At 33.1% G+C, this 27,099-nt stretch overlaps 1 protein-coding gene across 1 annotated transcript in view; it reads left to right on the top strand.

The window, feature by feature from the left end:
* Fam227b (family with sequence similarity 227 member B) overlaps nucleotides 1-26,835 on the top strand; it is a 58,642-nt gene extending 31,807 nt beyond the window's left edge. The window contains exons 9-11 of the mRNA XM_076849399.2: nucleotides 2,189-2,315; nucleotides 26,124-26,261; nucleotides 26,822-26,835. Of these exons, the coding sequence (XP_076705514.2) occupies nucleotides 2,189-2,315; nucleotides 26,124-26,261; nucleotides 26,822-26,835 (279 nt within the window). The remainder of the gene's footprint in view (nucleotides 1-2,188; nucleotides 2,316-26,123; nucleotides 26,262-26,821) is intronic.
* The last annotated feature ends 264 nt before the right edge of the window (nucleotides 26,836-27,099 follow it).

Here is a 27,099-nt window from a genome sequence, read left to right as displayed (position 1 = left end):
TCCTTTTGTGGATTTTATATTAATGTGCATTTACTAAGTGTGCCTAGCCTATCTACACGGCTTGATAAAATAAAGCAACTTCATCAAATGACTCTTTAATAAAGGATAAGGATGAAGTGGTCCCATTAGATATCCCCCATTCTCTAGTTCTTGGTCCTACTTTTATGATCTAAATGTTCTCCCCCAAGATGTGTGTGTTATTTAATAGAAGATATAATTGTAACATCTCTCAAATCATGACTTGACTTTTTCTGGGTTCCTACTTTAAGTATCTACTTCCAAAGCAAAATTAGAAGTTGTTTAATCAGGATTCAAAGCCATATTTGAGAACAAAATGTACATACCTTAGTAATTAGACTCCTTGACCTATTCTTTCAATAATTCCTCTCCCTGCTTGCATGTTTGAGAACCAGGCCACCTTCCTGTAGGTTGCATATCCCAGGAGGAATATTTAAGTATAGGTGGAGCTTCATCTCTTCTTGTCCATTTTCCATTATTTTACACTCATTCAACTAAGTGAGGGTTTAATTGCTCTTGGTTCATGTAATTTATCTTAAAAAGCCAGAGGAAACTTATTAATGTTTAAGAATGAAAATATTTTCTTCAGTTCCCACTATTAAGTACATTAATATGAACCCAAACACATTTAGTGTGATGTTTACTTCCCTTTCTTCCAGTGTCTCACAACAATATTCCTTCATTCCTTATTCACCTTATTCAATATTTTAACTGTTTACATAATCTTATACACCACAGATATAATATGTGATCATTTCTGGTTGTAAAGATATTTATGGTTCATTCAATAAAATTAAATGCAATACATTACAGAGGTTTTTTTTTTTTTTCTCATATATCCTCCCACCCCACAAAAAGATCTTGGAGGTCTTAAAAGATACACTATTTTACTAGCAAATCTGAGTATTATTGGATTAGGTAACCATATTGTTTCTTATTGCTGCTTTAATAAGTTATTATGAACTTATTAAACGTAGTTGTTTAATACAACAGAAATTCATTTTCTTAGCTATAGAGACCAGAAGCCCACAGTGAATCTTACAGGGTGAAAATCAAGATGTTGGCAAGATTGTTTTCTCTAGAAGCCTCCAGGAAGAATCCATTCTTTGCCTCTTCTAGCTTCTGGTGGTGGCCCATAATCTTTGGTTTATGGTTATATCACTCTAGTCTTTGCCTATACTATTATCACATTACTTTCTTCTTTCTTATCTCATTAAATTTTGCTCAACTTCACTTTTCTAATGACTTTTATGATTACATTTAAGAGCCCACAGGAGAATCCAAGATAAATTTTCAAGATCTTTAATTATACCTATAAAATCCTTTTGTCTTATAAAGTAATCTCTACAAGTTCTAGAGATTAGAACATATGTATCTTTTGCACCATTATTCAGTGTGCCTCAGGGACCTCTAAGGACCCTTCCATTTCTAAAATTTTACAGAATTAAGGGCTTACGTGTTGATTGTTTTATAAACACTTATCTAAATGAAAATACTAAAATAGTGATATAAATCTCTTTAATATAAAAACTTTAACTTTCTGGGTTTAGTCATATCCTGAGAGAAATTTTATGGTTTGGAGATTTGGAAGCTAATTGAATACTAACAGTTCTATATATTTGATGATATATGATCATGGTTTTAATATTTAAACAATACTGGGGCTGGGATTGTGGCTCAGTGGTAGAGTGCTTGCCTAGCATGTGTGAGGCACTGAGTTCAATTCTCAGTACTGCATATAAATAAACAAAGTCCTTGACAAAAAATTATTTTAAAAAATACTGATTATATTATGTTAACGCATTGAAATAAGCTCCAATTATTTAAACTTATACTTTTTATAATGATAACCTATATACATCATTTTCTAAATGTGGATAGCAATAATAAGTTTTATGGCTAATAATCAAACTGTCCTTATTATTAATTTCCTTCTTTATTTATTATTTTGTAAAATGTTAACACTTAAATTAACGTAATTTTTCAACTTTTTTTGGTTCATGCCCCTCAATTAGAGATACAAAGAAGTAATAAAATGGCTAAATACAAGCCATAAGAAAAATATATATATATCTCCCAAGCTAGTAATTTCTCTGATAGTTAAGATATGTTATATAAAACATGTTTGTATGTTATATAAAATTAACATAATATGACTCCATTTTGGTAGGTATATCCTGATTGTCTGGCACAAGCTATATATGCAACATTCCGGGAAGCATTTCCAGAATCTAGTAACCTCTTTAATGATGAATTTAAAGAAGACCTAGGGAATAACATTTTTCTTTGGATGTCAGGTATGAAAATATTATTTAAGTATTGGTTATTATTTTTGTTCCTTTGGGGACTGCAGTGTTTTATTTACTTTTCTCAAAAAAAAAAAAAAAAACAACCTGTTAGTTCTTTGTCTTAGAAGCATCCCATTTTGAAGCCTAGTTTTAAAAATTATTTTCTTCTGAAAATTTTATCAAATTAACTACTTTTTAACTTTAGAAGCCAAATATCTTTATAAATAGTGAAGTCATTATAAAAAACTGGATTGCCACGAAATAAAATAATTTAATGTGTATATAGAAGACAACTATTTTAAGCTGCTCTGAAGAATAGAAAATTTTTCTATAGATTTGTTATAGACTGAATTATGCTTCCTTCCAAATTTATACATTGAAATTCTGTAGTTTTAACCCACATTACACCTTGTAATGTGACTATATTTGGAAATATAAGGATTTGTTAAAGTGAGATCATATATGTGGGTCCTAGTCCAAAATGATGTGTGATCTTATGAGAAGAGGGAGAGAAGAGTGATGGGAGCAAGATGACAGAGTAGGAGATACCAGTCATCATTCTCCAACAACGAGAATAACAACAAAACTATTTATTTTATCCAAGAACAAGAATAGTTCCAAGGAGGGATCAGGAATCCAACTAAGAATCTGCAGCAGGGTACCCATTCTCATGTCAGAGAAAGTGGACTTTAAGCCAGAATTAATCAGAAGAAACAAAGAAGGTCACTTCACACTGGTCAAGGGAATCATCCAACAATAAGATATAATGACTATAACTATTTATGTCCCATACAACGGTGCATCTATGTACATAAAATAAACTATCTTTAATATTATGAATCAAATAGACCACAGATACAATAACACTGGGTGACTTCAACACACCTCTCTTTCCATTTGATAGAGCACCTACACATAAACTGAGTAAAGGCTCTTCAGATATATATATATATCATTAACCAAAGGGATCTAACAGACATCAATAGAATATTTCATCCATTCACAATGAATTCACCTTCTCAGCAGTGCATGGAACATTTTCTAAAATAGATCATATTTTAGGTCACAAAGCAAATCTCAGCAAACTAAAAAATAGAGATGATTCCTTGCATCCTATCATATCATAGTAGAGTGAAATTAGAAATCAATGCCAGTATAAAGGTCTGGAGTGGGGATGCTCAGTGAGTAGAGCACTTGCCCACCATGCTCAAGGCTGTGGTTTCAATCCCCAGCACCACCAAAAAGGAAAGGAAAGGAAGGAAGGAAGGAAGGCAGGGAAGGAGCAAAGGGAGGAAGGAAGGCAAGATGGAAGGAAGGAAGGCCAATATAAAAAACAAAAAACACTCTAACACCTGGATAATAAGTAAATTCACTTTTGAATGATTAATAGATTGCAGAAGAAATTAGAGGAGAAATAAAAAAAATTTACAAACAAATAAGAATACTGATACAACATATCAAAATCTCTGGGACAGTATAAAGGCAATGCTAAGAGAAAAATTTATAGCACTGAGTTCATACATTAAAAATAGATACCAAATAAATAATCTAACATTATACCTCAAAGCCCTAGAAAAATAAGAACAAACCAACATCATTTTAGAAGACAGGAAATAAGACCTGAAATCAGTGAAATAGAGAATTTAAAATAATATAATGGATCAATAAAACAAATAGTTGGTCTTTTGAAAGGATAAACAAGATTGATAATCCCTAGCCAAATTAACCAAAATAAAGAGGGAGAAGAGAAAAATAAATAAAATTAGAGGTGAAAAAAGAAATATCACATACTCCACTGAAATCCAGAGACTCATCAGAAACTATTTTGAAATTTTATACTTTATTAAGCTAGAAAATCTTGAAGATAATAACAAATTCCTAGAGACATGCCCTACCCAAATTGAACCATGAGGATATAGAAAACCTAAACATATCAATATCAAGAAATGAAATTGAAACAGATATCAAAAGCATTCCAACAAAGAAAATTCCAGGACTGAAAAGATTCTCAGCCAAGTTCCATAGGACCTTTAAAGAACCAATTCTCAAATTAAGTAATTAAATAGGAAAGGAGAAATCACTGCTAAATTCATTGTATGAAACCAGTATCACCCTAATACCAAAACCACACTTCCAATACCAAGACACATCAAAGAAAAAACTTCAGACCAATATCCTTGATGAACCTCAATACAAAAATTATTAATAAAATATTGTTAAACTGCATATAAAAACACATTAAAAAGATAGTGCACCATGATAAAGGGAGTTTACTTTCAGGGATCCAAATTTGATTCAACATATGAAAATCAATAAATATAATTCACTGTATAAATAGACTTAAAAACAAGAATTACATGATTATCTCAATGAGTATCGGAAAAGTATTTAACAAAGTGCAACACCAATTCATGTTTAAAACACTAAAGAAACTAGGATAGATAGGATAGAAGGAAATTTTCTTAATGTTGTAAAGGCTATATATGACAAACCCAAAGTCAACATCATATTGAATGGAGAAAAATTGAAAGTATTTCCTCTAAGAATAGGAACAAGACAAGGATGCCCACTCTTACCACTCCTATTCAACATAATCCTCGAAACTCTAGCCAGAGCAGTCAGACAAGAGAAGGAAATTAAAGGGATACAAATAGGAAAAGAAGAGCTCAAATTATCTCTCTTTGCTGATGATATGATCCTATATTTATAAGATCAAAAAAATAAAAACTTTACCAAAAGACCTCTACAACTGACAAACAAATGTAGTTAAACTTCAGGATATGAGATCAACATATATAAATCAATCATTTTCTTATACTTCAATAGTGAGCCTGCTGAAAGAGAAACTATGAAAACTATTCCATTCACAAAAACTTCAAAAAAATAAAATACTTGGAAACTCATCTAACAAATGATGTCAAGGGCTTCTACAGTGAAAACTATAGAACACTGAAGAAATTGAAAAATATTTTGGTATATGGAAAGACCTCTTATGTTCTTGAATAGGCAGAATCAATATTATTAAAGTGGTCATACTATCAAAAACATTACACAGGCTCAATGCAATTCCCATAAAAATACCAAGAACATTCCTCACAGAACTAGGAAAAGCAATTCTAAAATTCATTTGGAAAAATAAGAGACCCAGAATAGCCAAAGCAATCCTGAGCAAAATGAGTAATGCTGAAGGCAACACAATTCCAGACCTCAAAATATACTACAGAGCTATAGTAACAAAAACGACTTGGTACTGGCACCAAAACAGATACAAAGCAATGGAATAGAATAGAAGACACAGAAATAAACCTAAATAAATACAATTATCTGATAGTAAACAGAGGTTCCAAAAACATTTGCTGGAGCAAAGGAAGTCTTTTCAACAAATGGTGCTGGGAAAACTGGAAATCCATATGTAGAAGAATGAAAACTTGACTTCTATCTCTCACCCTGAATAAAAGTAAACTCAGAGTGAATCAAAGACTTCAAAAGCTGTGCAACTTCTAAAAGAAAATGTAGGCCCAATATTACAACATGTTGGCACAGGAACTGACTCCTTAACAATATTTCTAAATTGCAAGAAATAAAACAAAAAATCAATAAGTGGGATGGCATCAAATTAAAAAGCTGCACAATAAACGAAATGAGAGTGAAGAGATAGCTTAGAGAATGGAAGATATTCACCACCTGCTCCTCATATAGGGCATTAATATCCAGAATATATAAAGAACTCAAAAAATTGAGAAAAAGTAAATATATGCATATGTATATATAACCCAATTAATAAATGGACAAAAGAACTAAACAGAAACTTCTCAAAAGAAGAAACGCAAATTGCTGACAGATATATGGGAAAATGTTCAACATCTCTAGCAGTTACAGAAATGCAAATCAAAGCTACATTGAAATTTTATCTCACTCCAGTCAGAATGGCAGTTTTCAAGAATACAAATCATAGTGAGTGTTGGCAAGGATGTGGGGGAAAAGTTTCATTCATGCATTATATTCTGAAAGTAGTATGGAGATTCCACAAAAAAATAGGAATGGAGCCACCATATGTCTCAGCTATCCCACTCCTAGGTATGTACCCCAAAGGATTTAAAATCAGCATACTATATGGATACAGCCACATCAATGTCTATAGCACCATAATTTACAATAGCCAAACTACTGAATCAACCTAGGTGCCCTTCAAGAGAAGAATGGATATAGAAAATGTGGTATATGTACACAATGGAGAATTATTCAGCCATAAAAACAATGAAATTATGGCATTTGCTGGTAAATGCATGGAATTTGAGACCACTATGCTGAGTGAAATAAGCCAAACTCAAAGCCAAAGGTAAATGGTCAAGTGTTTTCACTGATATGTGGAAGCTAGTCCAAAATGAGGGGTGGCAAAAGGGAAAAGGGGATAAATTCCATAAAACTAGGGAAAAAAAGATGAATGGACTAGTTGAAGGGAACTAATAGGGCAGGAGAAGGGACAAGATAAGGAAAGAACAGCAGAATGAATCTGACCTAATTTCCTATGTTCATATGCGAATATATCATAGTGTATCTCAACATAATGTATATTCACAAGACATTAACTAAAAAGTAAAAATTTTAAAAATTGATTAGCACAAAGAGTAGAAGAAAGGGAACAAGGAAAGAGAGTAGGGAGAGAAAGGGGAAATACTGGGGACCAAATTGGAGCAAATTATATTCTATGCTTGTATAATTGTGTCAAAATGAATTCTAATGTTATGTATAACTAAAAGGAACCAATTTTAAAAGCCTACAGGGACACAGAGGAGGAAGAAATAGAATAAGCACCAGGAAATACCACTGAGGAGATCAGCATATGTGAAATGTCTAGAAATGGCTAAGAACAAAGAAGGGTATAGGTTATCAGAATTCAGCATGTGGTAGGTACCAGTGTATTCCCAGAGGTCTGCTCTGCAAAGTATTATGGCAGTCAAGGTCCTTGTTGCCATGGACCTCAAAATCCCCCACAGCAGGCACAGACTCCCTGAAGATTTCACATTGGCTATCCACTTGGTGTTTATCAATACAGATCTTAGTAGCCTGTCATAAAGAACACTGGTAACATTTACCATTGAAATAACCAATATCCATTGCTGTTGTGAACCTCCTGGAGCGGGAGGTGTTGCTGTGCTCTTACTTCAACAAAGACCCATTATAATGCTGCCCAAGACCACCACACCCTCAAATCTATGTATTCCCCAGATGTTGGAACTGCTGCCTCTCTGTGCATACTTGCACTCCAGGCCCAGACTCTATGGCAGCAGTGTGCATGCCCATACCCTGCATATCAAAACTACCACCTTATTGAACTACCATGCATCCTGGACCCCAGAGCCATAGTTACTCTACACATGCTTAAACTCAAAACTCTCACTTTACAGCAATTTCATAAATGTCTATCTTATGGACATCAGAGTCACTGCTATAGCAGGAGTATCTTCAAAGCAGACTCCAAAGCAACAGTAATCTGCCTGTTCCCATGCCCTTCACCCCAGATCTTAAGGCAGATAGCCATACACATTGGATACCAGAGCTAGTCCACAATGGGAGCATTTCAACCCTAGACCTCAGACATACTATAGTTCTACACACATGCACACTCCAGAATTTATATCCTCAGCACTCCAAAAGTGCCTGCACCATCACTAATGCTATAGAAGGGTCATCAGTACCACTATTTACCCTATACTCTGGTGCCATAGTTCCTCCATCTGTGCCCTTACTTCAGGTCCTGGCTCCATGACTGCCTCATTGGCACTGCATATTAAACACTGATGCCATTGCCACAGTAAGGATTCCCACAAGGTAGACCTGACCCCAAGTGAGATTTCCTAAAGCGTAACTTCTGCCATGGGAGAAAAATATTTAAGAATGCCCCAGCAGCCTTTACCACTGAAAACCTTAACAGCCCTCAGAACTGCTGTGAAGACCAATAGGCTTGGCCACTGAAAACCCCTGCAATCTTCACCAATGCTGACCTCAGTTAACATTGCTGCAGAGAAAGTAAGCTGTTGAACCTTCACCTGAACCACAGCCACAATACTTCACCTATCTGGCACTTTCTACTCACTCATAGTTTAAGTTCTTTCATCACTGAAACCAGCTTGTAAAGTCTGAAAGAGATGAATGTTCCATCAAATGCACAGACATCAGTGCAAGGAAACAAGAAATTAAAAAAATATATAATACAAGAGCACATTACACCATCAATGGAAGAAAATATTATCCAATAACCTACTCAAAAGAAACGGAGATATACAATTTGCCTGACAAAGAATTCACATAATTATCTTAAGGAAGCTAATTGATCTAAAAGAGAATATAGATAGATAACTAAGCAATATCAGAAATATAATACTTGAACAAAATTAATTGTTGAATAGATAGCCATTCCAGAGTCTGAGCTTTTAAGGCCCTCAATGTTGAGTCACAGCTAGTTTAGGCCCAAGCTGTTGAGGTACACTGCAGAAACATAGACCCTAGTTTTGTGGTTGAACGGAGGAAAAGATCAAAAGGAAATTTAAAAAAGAAAATTTAAAACAAATAAAAGTGAAAACACAGCATGCCAAAGCCTATGTGATACAACAACATAAAAAGTTCTTTTCTTTTTACTAATGTGTGTTAATTGGGCATATTAATGGGGATCATGTGATATTTCAGTACATTCATACAATGTGCACTGATAAAATTAAGCTTCCCTTTAGACACCTTCTGCTCTCCTTCCAGCATTGTTATTTTGATAGGAGTTGCATTGAATCTATGCAGTTTGAAAATTTTAACAATATAAATTGTTTGAATCCATAATTATGGAATATGTCAACCTATTAAGTCTCCTGTTTTCAATTTGCAAATATTTCAATGAAATTGACACAGGTACATTAGAATAATTGGAAATAATAATTTAGAGATTATATTTATTGTTATATTATACTAATTAGTGCATTATAATAAGTATAATATTATATTTTATATACTATAAGTTTTAATTGATGCTTAACATCTGAGATGCTGGGAAAAAACAGGTTAATCGCTATTACTTTAAAAATGCAGGAGAAATGAACTTTAAAAAGGAAAAGTTTTATTTGGGCTCACACGTTTATATATTTCAGTCTATGGTTGACTTGCCCCTTTGTTTTGGGCCTATGCAACATATGATGGCAGGGGGCACATGATGGAGTAAAGATATTCACCTCATGACTGGTATGCCAAAGAAACATAACAGAAGACATCAGGAGCCCACAGTCCCCTTAGGACGCCTAAGACCTCCCACTAGCCCTGTCTCTTAAATGTTTCCCCATATTCCAGTGGTGCCATGGGCTGGAGATTAAGCCTATAACATATGAGCCTTTAAAGGACATTTACGGGGGCTGGGGATGTGGCTCAAGCAGTAGCGCGCTAGCCTGGCATGCGTGCTGCCCGGGTTCGATCCTCAGCACCACATACAAACAAAGATGTTGTGTCCGCCGAAGACTAAAAAAAAAATGAATGTTGAAATTCTCTCTCCCTCTCTCACTCTCTCTTAAAAAAAAAATAAAATAAAGGACATTTACGATCCAAACTATAGAAGGAGGTCTTTAAAAAAACACCTTTTCAAATGAAGTATTAATAACAGAATTTTTCTTTCACCACTTTGAATATATCAAACACTCTCACTAGCCCTGTCCTACAAAGTTTCTAATGAAAACTTGCTGATGGCCTTATGAACATTTTCTTATATATGGGGAAACCTTTTTTTTTGCTTTCAAAATTTTCTTCATCTTTGACTTTTTCACAGGATAATTGTATTAATTATAGAGAAATCAAGCAAAAGAAAATTAAGAAAGGAAGCAGTCAAATTGTCCCAGCTTTCAGATGATATGATTTGATACTTAGAAGACTCTAAATACTCCACCAAAAAGCTATTAGAACTGATAAATTTAGCAAAGTAACAGTATACAAAATAAAAAGCAAAAACTATTAGCTTTTTCTATACACCAATAATGAAATAGCTGAGAAAGAAATTAGGAAAACAATTCAACTCACTATACCTTAAAAAGGAAAAACAAAGCTAGAAATAATCCTAACCAAGGAGGTAAAAGACCACTATAATAAAAATGATAAAACAGGAGAGAAATCAAAGATGATGCAAAAGTTAGAAAAAAAAATTGGACTCCCAGAACTGGAAGAATTAGCATTGTTAAAATGACCATACTTCCCAAATATATCCGTAGGTATAATGCAATCAACATCAAAATACCAATGTTATTTTTCACAGAACAGGGAAAAAATAAACCCTAAAATTTATTTGGAACCACAAAAAAACCACAAATAGCCCAAATAATTCTGAACAAAAGAACAATTCTGAAAGCACCACAATGCCTTATTCAAAATATACCACAGAGCCATAGTGACAAAAACAGCATGGTTTTAGAAAATAACAGACATGTAGACCCGTGAAATATAATAGAGGACCCAGAAATAAACCCACACATATACATGCATCTGATTCTAAACAAAGGTGCTAAAAGCATATGTTGGAGAAAAGATAGCCTGCTGAACAAAGGGTCCTGGGAAAACTGAATATTCACCTGTAGAAGATCAAAACCGATCTCCATTTCTTCACCTATACAAATATTGACTACAAATGGATCAAAGACCTGAAACTACTTCAAGATATAGGTACACACATCAAAGACCTAAAACTACTTCAATATATAGGTACACACATCAATTTCTGGATCAAAGACCTGAAACATTGAAACTACTTCAAGACATAGGTACACACAACAATTTCCTGAATAGAACCTCCAATATCTCAGAAAATAAAAGCAAGAATTAAAAATGGAATTATAGTTAAAAAGCTTCTGCATGACAAAGTAATCAATCAACATACAACCTACAGAGTGGGAGAAAAGCTTTGCTAGTTATTCATCTGCAAAAAAAATTGTTATCCAGAATATATAAAGAATTCAAAAATTATGCTGTGTACCTATATGTAAATCAAAGCTATCTTGAAATTTCATCTTATTCTAGTTAGAATGCCTGTTATCAGATAACCAAAGGATAACAAATGCTGGTGAAGAGAAAAAGTAACCTTCCTTATACATTATTAGAATAGAAATTAGTACATCCACTATGGAAAAACAGTAGAGTTTTTTCAAAATTTTCAAAAACTAACATGAGATCCAACTATATGCCATTCTTGGGTGTATACCTGAAAGAAAAGAGATACCTGCATACCTTGTCTTTATTGCAGCCCTACTTACAATAGCCAAATAGGGAATCAGTCTAGATACTTGTCAGTGGATGACCAAATGTGGTACCACATTTTCTTTATTTGGTCATCCACTGACAAGTATCTATAATAGAATATTATACATTAAATATAGAATTAAATAATCTCATTTGCCAGGAAATGGATGATGCTACAAGATCAGCATGTTAAGTAAAATAAGCCTGACACAAAGAGACAAATATTTTCTGTGTTCTTTCATATGTGGAAATTAGTACAAAACAAGGCAAAAACAATATCAGAAAGGAGAAGAGAAGGGGACTGTGGGTGGAGAGGATACAGAGACAGGGAGGATACAATTAAAACATGATATATGCATGCATGCAAATATCACAATGAATCTTATTAATTTGAATAATTAATATGAGATAATGTTTATAATAGAAAATAAAGGAAAACATGGAAGGAAGGAAACAATGTAATAACAAAAATAAAGCAATCAAAGCATTGCCAAAGGACTTAGAAATTTTTCCAAAGAGAAATGGTCATCATGTATATGAAAAAGTACTCAATATCAATAATTATCAAGAGAAATGCAAATCAAATGCTCATTGAAAAAGCACCTCAAAGGCAAAAAGACTATTAGCAAAAAGTCAAAATATAATAATAGTCGTTGGGGATATAGAGAAAAGGTAACCATTGTGCATTTTGTTATGCCAGACACTATGGAGGTTACTCAAAAAACTGACAATAGAATATGATCCAGCAGTCCTATTTCTGAGTATATATCCAAAGGCAATAAAAGCACTGCCTCAAAGAGATCTGCACTCCTGTGCTCACCACAGCATTATATATTCCTAAAGTGCAAGAAGTAAAATCAAGAATTTATGGGATGATATCAAGCTAAAAAGCTTCTTCAGAGCAAAGGAAATAATCAAGAACTTGGACAGAGTGCCTACAGAATGGGAGAAAAATCTTTGCCACCTGCAACTCAGATGGAGCATTAATCTCCAGGATATACAAAGAAAAAAAACTTAACACCAAAAACCAAAAATCCAATGAATAAATGGGCAAATAAACTGAACAGGCACTTCACAGAAGAAGAAATATGAATGCTCAATAAATATATGAAAATAATGTTGAACATCTCTAGCAATTACAGAAATGCAAATTAAAACTACACTGAGACTCCATCTCACTCCAGTCAGAACAAGCAACAATAAATATTGGTGATGATGTAGGGATATAGGTACATCCATACATTGCTGGTGGGACTGCAAATTGGTTCGACCACTACGAAAAGTAGTATGGAGATTCCAGAAAACTTGGAATGGAACGCCATTTGACCCATTTATCCCATTCCTCAATATATGCCCAAAGGCTTAAAATCATACTATAGTGATGCAGCCACATCAATGTTTATAGCAGCTCAATTCACAATAGCTAAGCTATGGAACCACCCTAGGTGCCCTTCAACAGATGAATGGATAAAGAAAATGTGGTATATATACACAATGGAAATTATTCAGCCGTAAGTAAGATTGAAATTATGGCATTTGCTGGTAAATGGATAGAACTGTAGAAAATGCTAAGTGAAATAAGCCAATCCCCAAAACCAAAGGCCAAATGTTTTCTCTGTGACATGTGGATGCTGACACACAATAAGGGTGATAGAAGGGAAAATGGGGCAGGGGGTGAAGAAGAAAAGTTCATTTGATAATACAAAGAAGAGTGAAGGGATGGAAGAGGAAGAGAAATAGGAAAGACAGTACAATGAATTGGACATAACTTTCCTATGTTCATATACGAATACATTACCAGTGAAATTCCACATCATATACAACCACAAGAATAGGAATCTTAATTAGAATAAGTTATATTCTGTGTATGTATAATGTCAAAATATACTCTACTGTCATGAATATCTAAAAAGATAAAAAAAATAATCAAACTGGGCAGGGTGACTCATGCCTATAATTCCAGCAGCTTGGGAGGCTGAGGTAGGAAGATCTCAAGTTCAAAGCCAGCTTCAGCAAAAGCAAGGCACTAAGCAACCTAGTGAGACCCTGTCTCTAAATAAAAAATACAAAATAGGACAGGAGATGTGGCTCAGTGGTCGAGCGCCCCTGAATTCAATCCCCATTACCACTTTTTCCTCCCCAAATAGTCAAATGTAGAAATGACAGTTTCTGTCATTGGATAATGGATAAAGAAATTGTCACACACACACATACACACACACACACACACACACACACACACACACACCAAATTTGCTACTTGATCATAGTGAATGATTCTTTTAATGTGCCATTAAATTCAGTTTGATGAAGATTTTTTCCTTCAATATTCTTCTTAAGAGATTCAGCCTGCAGCTAACTTGCTTTGATGTTTTTCTATATTGAGACACACACACACACACACACACACAGAACTATTTTATTCAACCTTCAAAACAAAGGAAGTTCTGCCATCTTCAACAACAACATAGATGGACCTAAAAACATTATTATGCCAAGTAAATTTAGCCTGATACAAAAATACAAATACTACATGAGATCACTAAAGTTGGAGTCAAACTCAATGAAATAGAGAATAGAAGAGTGCTTACCAAAGACCAAGGAATAAGGAGAATGGGGAATGCTTAGTTAAAGAGTTAATTTGCATTTATAAGATAAAAAAGTTCTGGAGACCTAATGTACATGACGACTATGGTTGATGATACCATGTCACATCCTTGAAAGTTTCTAAGAGAAGTATATCTTAAGTATTCTCACACCAAAATAGAAAGGTAATTAGGAGATGATAAATGTTAATTAATTTGATTGTAACAAATATTTCACACTGTATACATATATACAAACACATTGTACACCTTGAATATGGATAACTTTTATTTGTTAATTTTACCTCAATAAAGAAGGAAAGGCAGAATGTATGTATATATAGAAAGGGTCACATGAGGACACGTTAAGAAGGTAACCATCTGCAAGCTAAGGAGAGGCCTTGAGAGAAACCAAACCTGCTAACACTTTGATCTTGGATGCCAACTTCTATAAGTGTGAGGAAATAAATTTCTGTTGTTCAAGTCACCCAGCCCGTGGTATTTTATGCCAATCCTAAAAAACTAGTACAGATTTTTTAATTCAAAAGAAAAAATATTGCTGAAAACTGGTGAAATTTTAAATTAAACAACAAAAAAGGGAACAGAGTAGACAAAAATTATAACCCAAACTTCTAACATTGTTTTCTAAAAATAAAGAAACAATCATAAGTGTGATGGGGAATAGAGTTTGGAAATATAAGAACAATTCATGTATATGCTGTATATAAGAAACTCACTTTAAATATAATGATATGTGTAGTTTAAAAGTAAAAGCATGGTACACTGGTTCAAACCCATGTAATTTTAAATCACAGAGAATGAACGTTAAAATACATGAAAATTTTAAGGAATCAATGAAGAAGACAGGGTAATACTAGATGGAATGCAGAATGTAAGAAAATAATTTAATGCTGGGGCTGTGGCTCAGTGGTAGAGCATGTGTGAGGCACGGGGTTCAATCCTCAGCACCACATTAAAAAATAAATAAAATAAAGGTATTGTGTCCATCTCAACTTTAAAAAGAAATGAATTTAAATGTATAACAAATTTATAATATAACTTTACAAAAAGAATTAGGGTGTAAAGGGAGCTTACTATGTAACTGCAAAATGGTGTTTTGATTAGAAAAACTGAAGACAAAATAAATTATATATGAAAACTGTACTTTAGCTGGTAAATAAGGAAATATGAATTAACAATCTTAAACTGCTTCATACATAAACTAGGGCTCAACAAACAAGTAAATGATGGTGGAGCAGGTTCTTACAATTATAAAGCAAAGTTACAGCTAAGCAGGAAACAAAGGCCAGAATTAAATATGTAAGTACTGAATTAGAGTTGAAAACATCAGTATGATCTTATTTCAGCTTGTTATAAATATGAATAGATAGATTAAAAAGTAATTATGCATATTTATAAAAAAAATCACTGAAATAAAAGAGTATATCTTGAAAAAATGAACTATCTGGCTCCTTGAGTAATTCTTTCTTCATCTTTAATGTCCATTAACTTAACTAATATATTAAAAGATAATATATTTTTTCAATGTTTTGGTACTGAGGATTGAACCCAGGGGCACTTTATCACTGAATTACATCCCAGCACTTTTTATTTTTTTATTTTGAGACAGAGTCTTGCTTAGTTGCTTAGGATCTTACTAAGTTGCTAAGGCTGGCCTTGAACTTGCAATCCTCCTGCCTCAACCTCCTAAGTCCCTGGGATTACAGACATGCCTCACCATGCCTGTCATTAATTTCTGTCTCAGTCTTCTTTCATGTTCATTTGCTGTTCTTTTTTAACTTTTAGAACTGAAAACTTTGTACATTATTTTCATATTTCCCTGTTTACTAATAGAAGCTGATAACGCTATGAATTTACCTATGAATATTTCCTGAGATTTCACTATAAAGTTCTAACTACAGGTATCCTTCATAATCTGAAGCGAATTTATTTCTGAAAATGGACCAAAAATTTTTTTCAAAAATTGGGAGCTGACATTCCAGTTTAACTAAGAAGAATAGCAATGTGCTTCCAAACCACACAAAAATGCTGACCAACTTCCCCAAATATCATTAAAACACATATATCTATATAATAACCCACCAAGAAATTCTTCATAATATCAGTCACTTAATAAACTAAGTACCTGTTTAACCAATAATAAACTAAATACATTTGTGTGCAACATTCAACAATATAATATGGAATTGGCAATAGAGAAGTGATGAAATAAAAAATGAGTAATAAAGTAATATGGTAAAAAATACTGAAGATATTATCTAAATTAGGACAGGGTTGCTTATCTCTTCAGATGCTTGGCAGAAACACTGGGACACTTGGAGGACTAAATTTACAGGCTAAAAGAAGGAAATATGATAGTGATAATGCACACTTTCATACAACATAAGTATGAGACATGATCCTGTATAGAGAACAGCTGACGTACAACTGCAGCATTAACTATATACTCTCACCCAGAGTCCCAAGCAATTTAAAGATTTTCACAATGAATCAGTCATTTTTATGGCTTTTGAAGAAAGAGAATATGGATTTGTAAGTTGTTACAGAGAATATTCAAATAACAAAGAATATATGGGTAATATTTATTTGCTTACTCTTTAAAAATTGTTTTTCACTTTCCATTGTTACTTATTTAAAATTATTCTATTGAAGTCTAATATACATCAAATGCAGAACATAAGTCTCAAGTATTTAACATGATTTCATAATATGTACATATATAAGTGCAAATATATATATAAATGAAATCACCATATACATAAAGACATAGAAATTTTCCTGCATGTACCTGCAATTTTGATTTGTTTTCACCTGAGTTGTATAAAATAGTGTTTTTAATAGCAAAGTCTTTTGTATTTATACTTCAGTTATTAATGTCTACTTTTTGTATTATCTTAAACACCATGGTTTGGATCTTATTTGTATTTGGGGATTTATTGAGTTATTCTTCTTACAGAATAATACATAATAGAATATTATAAAAGATAGCTAGCGACTTGAAAACAAAGATATGCTCTCAATAGAAAATAGAATTTTTTAATGTATAGTATAGTTCTATATAGACTGCTGTATAGGTGTGTGCTTCTATACAATTTTCTTTATATTTCCATGTATATATGTTTCCAGTGTTTCAATATGTGTTTTATCTTTGCTAAATGAAAAATCCCTTTTAAGATGATTTATCATGAGCTTTGTAATGTTTTGAACAACCAATAAAAAAATTTAAAAAATTAAAAAAAATCATATGAGAGTCAGGCATGGTGGCACACATCTACAATCCCAGCTACTGGAGAAGTTGAAGCAAAAGAATCACAAATTCTAGAGTAGACTGGCAATTTAGCAAGACCCTGTCTCAAAATAAAAGTTTAAAAAGGAGTTTGAGACTAGTTCAGTGCTTGAGCCTTTACCAGGAATTCATGAGACCCTGGTTCAATCCCTAGTATTTCAATAGATAAGCAAGTCATGTGAGACAAAAGAGAAATTTTGTCTTTTTTGTCTAACATAAATCTTCATTTGATGCAATTTAGATACACTTTTTTAACAATAAAAAGTTTTAAGTATTTTAGCCACTTATAATTAATACTGGTTAGATTTTTTTTCTACCCTTTAATTATAGCTCTACTGCTGCAGAGACAAATTGATTTAACTTTACCCTTTGGGATGCCAAAGTTGATATTTTTCTTATAATCTTTTTTCCCTCTTGCCATGATAATTTTGGTTTCTTTGTATTACCTTTTCCAGTTGTAGTCTTATAAAACTTCCTGAAGCAAGAAAAGTTTTGTTTACTTTAGTTGAAACAGCTTTTTCTGTTATTTATGAAACATTAGTTTTGTACATTAGTGTTCTTGCTTTGCTCTTGGCAGTCTGCTGAGGAATGAGAAGTATAATTTGAAAACTTATAGGAATGACCTAAAGTAAACATTTCCAACTGTATTTACCAGAGGGTCTCAGAGTCTTTCCTTATGAAATTCCTGGCTACTTGCTTTTGTTTCATCTTAATCTTTTCTGTACCTTCTTCCCTAATTATATAATAGAAACCAATTAAAAGACGAATTGCACAAGAAGTATTAAAATATATTTGTGGATATAATGATATATAGATAGAAAATCCTATCTATATATTGGTGTAACAATTTTGAAATGACAGAAACTAAGAACAGATTAGTAGATATCAAGTGTTCCAGGTGGGGGATAACAGAAAAAAGGAAGGGAAGAGATTAAGAATGGCAATTCAAGGAATCCTTGTGATAGACCTATTCTGTTTTGCTTGTTTGTTTGTTTGTTTTGTCAAGTTTCTTAAGGCCTCACTAAGTTGCAGACGCTGGCTTTGAATTCTTTGCCCTCCTGCCTCAGGCTCGCAAGCATAAATGATAAAGCAAACTGAAACAAAAGGATTCAGTAAAATAGCAGTATTTAAAGTTTACATGAAAAGATCAGTAGTCTTTATATACACAAAGAATAACCAGTTAGCATAATTGTAAAGGAAACTCCACTTATAAGTAAAACACTTGAGAAGATTAAATTCTTGGCAATAAACTTAACACTATTTATGCAAAATCTATATGAACAAAACATTAAAACACTACCGAAGGACACTAAAATAGACATAAGGGTAGGTGATTAAAAAAAAAACGGGTACATCAATACCATGGAATATATACTACTAAGAAATTTTTTTAAAAAATGGACTTTTGACAAATGCAAGAACTTGAGTGAATCTACAGAGAATTATGCTGAGTGAATAAAGTCAATCTTAAAAGGTTACATATCATTTGATTTTATTGATATAACAATTTTGAAGTGACAGAAACTACGAACAGATTAGAAATTAAGAACAGATTAGTAGCTATCAAGTTTTCCAAGTAGGGGATAACAGGAAAAGGAAGGGAAGAGGTTAAGGATGGTAATTGAAGGGATCCTTGTTATATTTATTTATTTGTTTTTATTTATTTATTTATCTTGAAACAAGGTCCCACTAAGTTTCTTAGGGCCTCACTAAGTTGTAGACGTTGGCTTTGAATTCTCTGCTCTCCTGCCTCAGGATCCCAAGTCTCTGGGATTACAGGTGTATGCCACCATGCTCAGTTGTTTTGTATTTTTAGTTTATCAATATCTATTTCCTGGTTGTGATATTACACTATAGTTATGCAAAGTGTTACCATTCTAGGAAGCTACAAAGAATACAGAGCTCTCTCTGTAGTATTTCTTTCAGCTATGTGTTAATCTATAATTATCTCAAATAACTCGTAAAATTTTAAAAAATTTCAAAACAACATTTTCTTAAGAGGCAATGATACCTGTGGGAGCATAAGTCAATACAATGATTTTGATCAACTGCCAGTATCTACTAAAGCTAAATTTATGCATATGTTTGACCCAGCACATTTATGACTTCCAGGTACATGCCCCACAGAAATGTGCGTATGTCTATTCACCAAAGAAAAGTAAAAAATGATCATAGCATACCTATCTATAATAATAATGATAGAAACTATCCAAATTCTCATCAATAATATGAAGTTTAAATGAATTGTGAAATATTTATATAGTGAAATATTATAAACAATAAGAATTAACAAACTATAACTATATGCAACACTGAGTAAATTACACAAACACAGTCTGTGCAAGTCAGACACAATATAGTAAATCCTGTATGACTTTATTTACATAAAGTTTAAAACTTGATAGAACTCATCTATTGTGTAAGAATAACGGATATCCTTGAGAATTGATAACAACTAGAAAGGAGGAATTTTAGGAGCTTGGTTACATAGGCTCCATGCATTAAATTTGTAAAATTTCATTGAGCTGTACATTGTTAATTTGATTTTAATATTCATATGGATCAATAAAAAGATAAATAGCAACTACATTATAGCCTCTATGATTTATTTACTCATGAATATATTTATGTATATTTTTTCTTACATTGCTTTCTCTCACAGTGCAAATCCATCAAGCATTACATGTTTTTTGAGTCTGTTTTCATACATAATCTTTTTAACTTTTACTGTTTTTATCCCTCATTTGTGACTAATTATTTTGGATTGGTTGGAACACTTGTTGGAAAAAAAAATCTATAAACATGTTTTTCTTATTTTTTTATTGAGGAAATGTTTACATTATTGCTCTAAAATACTAAATTCAATGTTCTCCTCTTTAATATATCACACTTCCTTTTTCAGAATGAAGTAATCACTTTCTAAGCCTTTTTACATTATACTGAGTTACATTACTTGCATTATCAATTGACTCTATTTTTTGGATAATTTTTTCACAAGCAAACTTTTCATTACCAAAGTTATTTGTACATAATAAGGAAAAGAAGAGCATCAAAGATTGTATTAGTTTTCTTTTTTTTTTTTTGAAGGATTTTTTTAAATTTTTATTTTTATTTTTTTTAGTCATACATGACAGCAGAATATATTTTGACACATAATACATACATGGAATGTACATACATCAATCATATTGTCTGTTCTATTAAAGATTGTATCAGTTTTCTATTGCTGCTATAGCAAATTACTGTTTAGGGATTTCTTACTTACCCTTGTGGAGTAAGAAGTCCAAAATGAGTCTCAGCAAACTAAAATCAAAATGTTGATAAGATTGTGTTTCTTTTAGAAGTTTTAGGGAAGGGTCTGCTTCTTTGAGGCTTCTTAAAGCTGTCTGCATTCTTTGCCTCATAGCTCTCATCCATCTCAAAGCTAGCAGTCTGATTAAATCTTTTTTTATTTCACATCACTCTGACACTGACTGCTCTGCTTCCCTCTTCTACATGTAAGAGCCCTTCTGACTACACTCTTCCCTTCCACCAAAACAAGAACCAAAACAAAACAAAAAAATCACCCAAAGTTCTCTATAGGTTTAATGCAATGCCAATCAAAATCCCAACGGCATTTCTTGTAGAAATAGATAAAGCAATCATGAAATTCATATGGAAAAACAAAAGACCCAGAATAGCAAAAGCAATTCTAAGCAGGAAGTGTGAATCAGACGGTAAAGCAATACCAGATTTCAAACTATATTACAGAGCAATAGTAACAAAAACAGCATGGTACTGGTACCAAAACAGGTGGGTGAACCAATGGTACAGAATAGAGGACACAGAGACCAATCCACAAAACTACAACTTTCTTATATTTGATAAAGGGGCTAAAAGCATGCAATGGAGGAAGGATAGCATCTTCAACAAATGGTGCTGGGAAAACTGGAAATCCATATGCAACAAAATGAAACTGAATCCCTTTCTCTCACCATGCACAAAAGTTAACTCAAAATGGATCAAAGAGCTTGATATCAAATCAGAGACTCTGCACCTGATACAAGAAAAAGTTGACTCTGATCTACATATTGTGGGGTCGGGCTCCAAATTCCTTAATAGAATGCCAATAGCACAAGAGTTAATAACTAGAATCAACAAATGGGACTTACTCAAACTAAAAAGTTTTTTCTCAGCAAGAGAAACAATAAGAGAGGTAAATAGGGAGCCTACATCCTGGGAACAAATTTTTACTCCTCACATTTCAGATAGAGCCCTAATATCCAGAGTATACAAAGAACTCAAAAAATTAAACAATAAGATAACAAATAACCCAATCAACAAATGGGCCAAGGACCTGAACAGACACTTCTCAGAGGAGGACATACAATCAATCAACAAGTACATGAAACAATGCTCACCATCTCTAGCAGTCAGAGAAATGCAAATCAAAACCACCCTAAGATACCATCTCACTCCAGTAAGATTGGCAGCCATTATGAAGTCAAACAACAACAAGTGCTGGCGAGGATGTGGGGAAAAGGGTACACTTGTACATTGCTGGTGGGACTGCAAATTGGTGAGGCCAATTTGGAAAGCAGTATGGAGAGTCCTGGGAAAGCTGAGAATGGAACCACCATTTGACCCAGCTATTGCCCTTCTCGGACTATTCCCTGAAGACCTTAAAAGAGCGTACTACAGGGATACTGCCACATCGATGTTCACAGAAGCACAATTCACAATAGCTAGACTATGGAACCAACCCAGATGCCCTCAATAGATGAATGGATAAAAAAAATGTGGTATTTATACACAATGGAGTATTATGCATCACTAAAAAATGACAAAATCATGGAATTTGCAGGGAAATGGATGGCATTAGAGCCGATTATACTAAGTGAAGCTAGCCAATCCCTAAAAAACAAATGCCAAATGTCTTCTTTGATATAATGAGAGCAACTAAGAACAGAGCAGGGAGGAAGAGCAAGAGGAAAAGATCAACATTAAACAGAGACATGAGGTGGGAGGGAAAGGGAGAGATAAGGGAAATTGCATGGAAATGGAAGGAGACCCTCATTGTTATACAAAATTACATATAAGAGGTTGTGAGGGGAAAGGGGAAAAAATAAAAAAAAAAAAACAAGGGAGAGAATTAAATTACAGCAAATGGGGTAGAGAGAGAAGATGGGAGGGGAGGGGAGGGGGGATAGTAGAGGATAGGAAAGGTAGCAGAATACAACAGTTACTAATATGGCATTATGTAAAAATGTGTAATCGATGTGATTCTGCAATCTGTATACGGGGTAAAAATGGGAGTTCATAACCCACTTGAATCTAAAGTATGAAATATGTCAAGAGCTTTGTAATGTTTTGAACAACCAATAAAAAAAAGAAATAAAAAAGATCACCACCCTAATCTGCAAATACAAAACTATTCTTAAACCCATCAGGATTTCAGGGCAACCAACCCAAAATCTAAGGATACAAACACAGGTTCCTTTAAGTAGATATGAGATTTAAGTCTTGCTTACCTGAGGGAGATGAAAAAAGACATTTGTAAAAATATGCCTTTAATGCATATTCTTAAAAAATAATAAGGTCTGAAGATCGGTGATCTAAACATCAATCTCAGATGAGAGAAACGGATCCTTCAGCTTTTCCATTTTTAGATCTCAGTTTTCTATATTATTTCCAAAAAATCAGTCAAAGAATTAATCAAAGAAGTATTTAATTATGGTATTTTCTGGTAAATGGATAGAACTGAAGACTATCATGCTAAGTGAAATAAGCCAATTTCCAAAAACCAAAGGCCAAATGTTCTCTCTGATGTATGGATGCTAACACACAATAATGGAGCCGGGGAGTGAAGAAGAGAAGTTCATTGGATTAGACAAAGGGGAATGAAGGGAAGGGAAGAGGTATGGAAATAGGGAAGACAGTAGAATGAATTGTATATAACTTTCCTATGTTCATTTTGAATACACCATCAGTGAAATTCCACATCTTGTTCAACCACAAAAATGGGCTCCAGATTAGAATAAATTATGCTCTGTGTATGTATGTCAAAATACACTCTACTGTTATATATATCTATAAAGAACAAATAATTTTTAAAAATTTCCAAAATTTTTTCATACTGGAAAACACATGAGTTTCAAGTTTGAAAAAGATTAAGAGAATGAATAAAATAGCTGATATCACAGTGTGTAATAGTGAATTCTTACAACCCTGAGCACAAAAAAAGAATAAAGTCAAAAACTTCCAAACAACAGAAAAATTAGGAGACAGATGATATAAACCCTCTCATTAGCACCTCTGAAAACTTAGATGACAATGGAACAATGTCTTAATAATTCTAAGTGAAAATTATTAATAAGTTAGAATCCACCTAACTAAATCTTCAGGATGACCTGAAGACATTTTCAGATGTACATGTCCTTAAATAGTTTCCTTGCATACATCTTTTCTTATGAAGCTTTTGGAGAGACATTCACAATCATACAGAATGAACAAAGAAGGAGAAAAAATGGGATTCAAGAAATGGAGGTCAATGGAGCACAAAATAATGATGATTTGAGTTCCCAATATGGGAGTTGTGTAACAGTCTTTATGAAAAAATTTTTCAGATTGGAATCAACAGAAGGCTTTAGGAGTGTTATGGTTTGGATGTGATGTGTCCCCCAAAATCTCATGGGTGAGACAATGCAAGAAGGTTTAGAGGTAAAATGATTGGGGTATGGGAGCCTTACCCCAATAGGTGAATTAATCTCCTGATAGTAATTAATCCCCTATGGTAACTGAAGGCACATAGCGTGTGGCTGGAGGAGGTAGAAAAGAGTGAGAGAAGTCAATTGATATTAAGAACTTATTGTGTACCAGGCAATGCGTTATATAATTTCACATCTGCCTTGATAGAAAAATGGGGATTAAATAGAATAGAATTTTATATCTCATGTCAAGCACATAGAAAACCTTCAAAAATATTTGAATCAATATGTTATCTCCCTTTTTATATCAGTTCCCAGTAGGCTTTAGCCCAGAAAGGAAAGTGTTGTTCAACATTATATCATATTAACCATGTCTTTTATTTTCTGTATATTGGCATTTTTCATATTATGGAATTTTCTGACCCTTGGTTTTTGCCCTTCTGGGGTTAACCAGTTTCTAGAAATAGTGTCATAGTTTAGATGTGATGTATCCCCCCCAAAAGCTTACATGAGACAATGCAAGAAAGTTTTGAGGAGAAATGATTGGGTTTTAGCCTTAATGAATTAATCCCTGATGGGATTAACTGAATGGGAACTAGAGGTAGCTGGGGTGTGGCTGGAGGAAATGGTTCATTGGGGCGTGGCTATGAGATATATATTTTGGGTTTTTTTTCGCTATTTATTTTATTTTACATTTTAATCAGATGGGGTATAATTTCTCATTTTTCTGAGTGTACAGGTTGCAGAATCACATTGGTCATGCAGTCACGTATATACATACAGCAATAATAATGTCTATTTTATTCTCGCTGGAGGAAGTGGTTCATTGAGGCGTGGCTATGAGGTATATATTTTGTAACTGGAGAGATCATCCTGTGAGCTGGTTTCCTCTGCCACACTCTTCTGCCATGAATGGAGCCAGTCTTCTATGGATTGAGACCTCTAAAACCATGAGCCCTCATATAAACTTTTCCTCCTCTACAATTTTTCTGGTTGGGTCCTTTAGTCACAGTGGCAAAAAGCTGACTAAAACAAATAGTAAACAATTTCCTATGAACATATTTCTCAGATACAAACCAATCAATCCAAAGGCCACCCTACAACCACCTCTTATTGGCTCTCATATCCCAAGCACTATCTGCCCTAATCATCCTAGGACCAGGTACCAGACAATTAGATAACACCAGTCCCTATCCCTAGAGCCTGTTGAAATAATTCAAACTAGCTATCATAACTATCATAAGCCTGGTTACTTGACCTTGCCCATTCCTTCCTAAGGAAAATGATTCTGGCCCATAGTTTCCTTCTCTTCCTCTGTTTCCTAACTGGTCCCAGTGCTTCCCCTGTGGTATACCCCTCTCCTCCTGGGAGTTACATATAATAAACCATCCTTTCAACGGCATCTGTTGACTTTATTATACATCAAAGTTTCTATTAATACCCAATATTTTAAACACAGGAATTCTATCACAAAGCACTCAAGTGAATCAAACTGAAGGCTTTTGTATATTTTATCTAGTAGCAAAATGCTGCTAATAATGCTAAAAATGTGATAACTGTAGCTGAAAACTCTTAGAAAATTCTAAATTGATATTGAATCTGGTAAATAATCCTAAATGAAAAACCACTACTGAGAAAATATTGGCTGTATTTACGAGCATGGTATGGTAATAGTAATAGTGATAATAATAATATTACATCATGTTTGTAGAGTGTTTGTAGAGTGTGTTTCTATTTACTGCACACTTTATTACCATTCAATTAATCCTGAAGTGCCCAAAGGGATTTTATTATTTTCAATTTTAAATACAGATGTTTAGAGTAGTTAAATGGCTTACATAATTCTCCACAGCTTAAAAGTAACAAAAGCAGAAATTTTTGTTGTGAGGATGAAATATGTAAGTCAAAATTCTTTGACAAATTAAGAGGTATTTTTCAAAATCCTAATTTCTTTGGCTAAATATACACTCCATATTAACAGGACTAAAACCACGAAAAGGCTTTTGGGTTCACTGGAAACTAAAAGACCTCTCCACAACAACCATACATGGTAGCAAGAGAGCAACTGAAAAATCAATAAAGGAAAGAACTGCAAGTAGTCAAGAACACATTATATCTAGTAAGTAAAATTTTGGTAACTGCAGAATGGAAGCCAAAATCAAGCATATTAGATTATGTATCAGTCTAGTTTTTCTAATAAGTTATTTTTATGAAGGTCTTTAAATATTTGATGCATAGATTATTTTTATAATAGTAATATATTTCAGTCTTTTTTCTGTTTACCTGTTATGATATTTTTATATTGGTTTTTAGGAACTTTTTTATCTGTAGCTCTATAATTTATCTTGAAGTCAGGCAGTGTACTCCAACTTTACTTTATTTTTACAAAATCATTCTGGATATTATTATTCATTTAATTTTTATAAAAAAATTTTCATCTTTTTGTCAGTTTCTGAAATATATACTATGGAATTTTGATTGCAAACACATTGAATCTATAGATCAATTTGGGGAGACTTGATATCTTAACAAATTTATTTTCTATCCCATGAACATAGAATATATCTACATTTATATAGAATTTCTTTAATTTCTCTCAGCAGTTTTTCTAGTTTTTACTCTAACAACACACCTTTTTCAATAATATTAAACATTATATTTTTAAATTTTTAATTTCAGGTTTTCACTGCTAGCATATAGAAATTATCATTTTTATATTAATCTTATATCCTATAATTTTACTAAACTTGATTATTAGTTCTAATAGTCATTTCATGTTTCTTAGCATTTCCTGCAAGATATGGGCAAGTATGCTCTCTGAGTATAAAGATCATTTTACCTCCTCGTTTGTTATCTCTGTTTTCTTTCCTGTCTCTGTTCTTTAGTAGCCGTATAACACTAAGCATCTTTTTAAATTTTTAAAAATTGACACATAATACTTATACATATATATGGTA

Source organism: Callospermophilus lateralis, chromosome 3 (assembly GCF_048772815.1).
Source record: "Callospermophilus lateralis isolate mCalLat2 chromosome 3, mCalLat2.hap1, whole genome shotgun sequence".
Classification (NCBI taxonomy): domain Eukaryota; kingdom Metazoa; phylum Chordata; class Mammalia; order Rodentia; family Sciuridae; genus Callospermophilus; species Callospermophilus lateralis.
Note: the sequence above shows the minus strand (reverse complement) of the source record. Positions and strands in the feature narration are given on the sequence as shown.